The sequence below is a fragment of the Palaemon carinicauda genome, chromosome 14 (genome assembly GCF_036898095.1).
Source record: "Palaemon carinicauda isolate YSFRI2023 chromosome 14, ASM3689809v2, whole genome shotgun sequence".
Taxonomy (NCBI): domain Eukaryota; kingdom Metazoa; phylum Arthropoda; class Malacostraca; order Decapoda; family Palaemonidae; genus Palaemon; species Palaemon carinicauda.
In genome coordinates, this window is record NC_090738.1 from 38604480 (window position 1) to 38608275 (window position 3796).

The 3796-nt window shown below is 30.0% G+C and overlaps 1 protein-coding gene across 1 annotated transcript in view; it reads left to right on the forward strand.

Moving 5' to 3' along the window:
* The first annotated feature begins 2204 nt into the window (after positions 1-2204).
* Positions 2205-3796, forward strand: part of LOC137652728 (repetitive organellar protein-like) — a 1757-nt gene continuing 165 nt past the window's right edge. The window contains exons 1-4 of the mRNA XM_068386132.1: positions 2205-2376; positions 2598-2918; positions 3102-3299; positions 3618-3796. The exon at positions 3618-3796 is cut by the window's right edge and continues 165 nt beyond it. Coding sequence (XP_068242233.1) covers positions 2205-2376; positions 2598-2918; positions 3102-3299; positions 3618-3796 — 870 coding nt within the window. The remainder of the gene's footprint in view (positions 2377-2597; positions 2919-3101; positions 3300-3617) is intronic.

The following is a 3796-nucleotide window of genomic DNA, read 5'->3' on the forward strand; positions in this document are numbered from 1 at the left end:
CCCAGATTATAAAGAGAAAAGTGGGCCTTTAAAAGATATAACTCCAGATTATAAAGAGAATAGTGGCCTTTAAAAGATATAACCCATTTATAAAGAGAAAAATGCGCCTTTAAAAGATATAACCCCATATTATAAAGAGAAAATGGCCTTTAAAAGATATAACCCCAATATAAACAGAAAAATGGGCCTTTAAAAGATATAACCCCAGATTATAAACAGAAAAATGGGCCTTTAAAAGATATAACCCCGGATTATAAACAGAAAAATGGGCCTTTAAAAGATATAACCCCGGATTATAAAGAGAAAATGCGGCCTTTAAAAGATATAACCCCAGATTATAAAGAGAAAAATGGGCCTTTAAAAGATATAACCCCGATTATAAAGAGAAAAATGGACCTTTAAAAGATATAACCCTGGATTATAAACAGAAAAATGGCCCTTTAAAAGATATAACCCTGGATTATAAACAGAAAAATGGGCCTTTAAAAGATATAACCCCAGATTATAAACAGAAAAATGGGCCTTTAAAAGATATAACCCAGGTTATAAAGAAAAAGTGGCCTTTAAAAGATATAACCCCAGATTATAAAGAGAAAATGGACCTTTAAAAGATATAACCCATTAAAAGAGAAAAATGCGCCTTTAAAAGATATAACCCCAATTATAAACAGAAAAATGGCCTTTAAAAGATATAACCCCAGATTTATAAACAGAAAAATGGGCCTTTAAAAGATATAACCCCAGATTATAAACAGAAAATGGACCTTTAAAAGATATAACCCCAGATTATAAACAGAAAAATGGGCCTTTAAAAGATATAACACCATTATAAAGAGAAAAATGCGCCTTTAAAAGATATAACCACAGATTATAAAGAGAAAATGGCCTTTAAAGATATAACCCAGGTTATAAAGAGAAAAGTGGGCCTTTAAAAGATATAACCAGATTATAAAGAGAAAATGGCCTTTAAAAGATATAACACCATTTATAAAGAGAAAAATGCGCCTTTAAAAGATATAACCCCATATTATAAAGAGAAAATGGCCTTTAAAAGATATAACCCCATATAAAAGAAAAATGGGCCTTTAAAAGATATAACCCCAGATTATAAACAGAAAAATGGGCCGTTAAAAGATATAACCCCGGATTATAAACAGAAAAATGGGCCTTTAAAAGATATAACCCAGGTTATAAAGAGAAAATGGGCCTTTAAAAGATATAACCCGAGGTTATAAAGAGAAAAATGCACCTTTAAAAGATATAACCCCAGGTTATAAAGAGAAAAATGGGCCTTTAAAAGATATAACCCTAGGTTATAAAGAGAAAAATGGGCCTTTAAAAGATATAACCCCAGGTTATAAAGAGAAAAATGGGCCTTTTAAAGATATAATCCCCGATTATAAAAAGAAAAATGTGCTTTTAAAAGATATAACCCCAGATTATAAAGAGAAAAATGCGCCTTTAAAAGATATAACCCCAGATTATAAAGAGAAAAATGGGCCTTTTAAACATATAACCCCAGGTTATAAAGAGAAAAATGGGCCTTTAAAAGATATAACCCCAGATTATAAAAAGAAAAATTGTCCTTTAAAAGATATAACCCCAGTTTATAAAGAGAAAAATGGTCTTTTAAAAGGTATAACCCAAGATTATAGAGAGAAAAATGGACCTTTAAAGGATATAAGCCCAGATTATGAACAGAAAAATGGTCTTTTAAAAGGTATAACCCAAGATTATAAACAGAAAAATGGGCCTTTAAAAGATATAACCCCAGATTATGAACAGAAAAATGGGCTTAGATATAATCCCAGATTATAAACAGAAAAATGGGCCTTTAAAAGATATAACACCATTTTATAAAGAGAAAAATGCGCCTTTAAAAGATATAACCACAGATTATAAAGAGAAAATTGGACCTTTAAAAGATATAACTCCAGGTTATAAAGAGAAAAGTGGGCCTTTAAAAGATATAACTCCAGATTATAAAGAGAAAAGTGGACCTTTAAAAGATATAACACCATTTCATAAAGAGAAAAATGCGCCTTTAAAAAATATAACCCCATATTATAAAGAGAAAAGTGGACCTTTAAAAGATATAACCCCAAATAATAAACAGAAAAATGGGCCTTTAAAAGATATAACCCCAGATTATAAACAGAAAAATGGGCCGTTAAAAGATATAACCCCGGATTATAAACAGAAAAATGGAGCCGTTAAAAGATATAATACCGGATTATAAAGAGAAAAGCGGACCATTAAAAGATATAACCCCAGATTATAAAGAGAAAAATGGGCCTTTAAAAGATATAACCCCAAATTATAAAGAGAAAAATGGACCTTTAAAAGATATAACCCTGGATTATAAACAGAAAAATGGCCCTTTAAAAAATATAACCCTGGATTATAAACAGAAAAATGGGCCTTTAAAAGATATAACCCCAGATTATAAACAGAAAAATGGGCCTTTAAAAGATATAACTCCAGGTTATAAAGAAAAAAGTAGGCTTTTAAAAGATATAACCCAGATTATAAAGAGAAAAAGTGGACCTTTAAAAGATATAACACCATTTTTAAAGAGAAAAATGCGCCTTTAAAAGATATAACCCCAAATTATAAACAGAAAAATTGGCCTTTAAAAGATATAACCCCAGATTTTAAACAGAAAAATGGGCCGTTAAAAGGTATAACACCAGATTATAAACAGAAAAGTGGACCTTTAATAGATATAACCCCAGATTATAAACAGAAAAATGGGCCTTTAAAAGATATAACACCATTTTATAAAGAGAAAAATGCGCCTTTAAAAGATATAACCACAGATTATAAAGAGAAAATTGGACCTTTAACAGATATAACTCCAGGTTATAAAGAGAAAAGCGGGCCTTTAAAAGATATAACTTCAGATTATAAAGAGAAAAGTGGACCTTTAAAAGATATAACACCATTTCATAAAGAGAAAAATGCGCCTTTAAAAGATATAACCCCATATTATAAAGAGAAAAGTGGACCTTTAAAAGATATAACCCCAAATAATAAACAGAAAAATGGGCCTTTAAAAGATATAACCCCAGATTATAAACAGAAAAATGGGCCGTTAAAAGATATAACCCCGGATTATAAACAGAAAAATGGGCCGTTAAAAGATATAATACCGGATTATAAAGAGAAAAGTGGACCTTTAAAAGATATAACCCCAGATTATAAAGAGAAAAATGGGCCTTTAAAAGATATAACCCCAAATTATAAAGAGAAAAATGGACCTTTAAAAGATATAACTCTGGATTATAAACAGAAAAATGGCCCTTTAAAAAATATAACCCTGGATTATAAACAGAAAAATGGGCCTTTAAAAGATATAACCCCAGATTTTAAACAGAAAAATGGGCCTTTAAAAGATATAACTCCAGGTTATAAAGAGAAAAGTGGGCTTTTAAAAGATATAACCCCAGATTATAAAGAGAAAAGTGGACCTTTAAAAGATATAACACCATTTTATAAAGAGAAAAATGCGCCTTTAAAAGATATAACCCCATATTATAAAGAGAAAAGTGGACCTTTAAAAGATATAACCCCAAATTATAAACAGAAAAATGGACCTTTAAAAGATATAACCCCAGATTATAAACAGAAAAATGGGCCGTTAAAAGATATAACCCAGGATTATAAACAGAAAAATGGGCCGTTAAAAGATATAACACCGGATTATAAACAGAAAAGTGGACCTTTAAAAGATATAACCCCAGATTATAAAGAGAAAAATGGGCCTTTAAAAGATATAACCCCAGATTATAAAGAG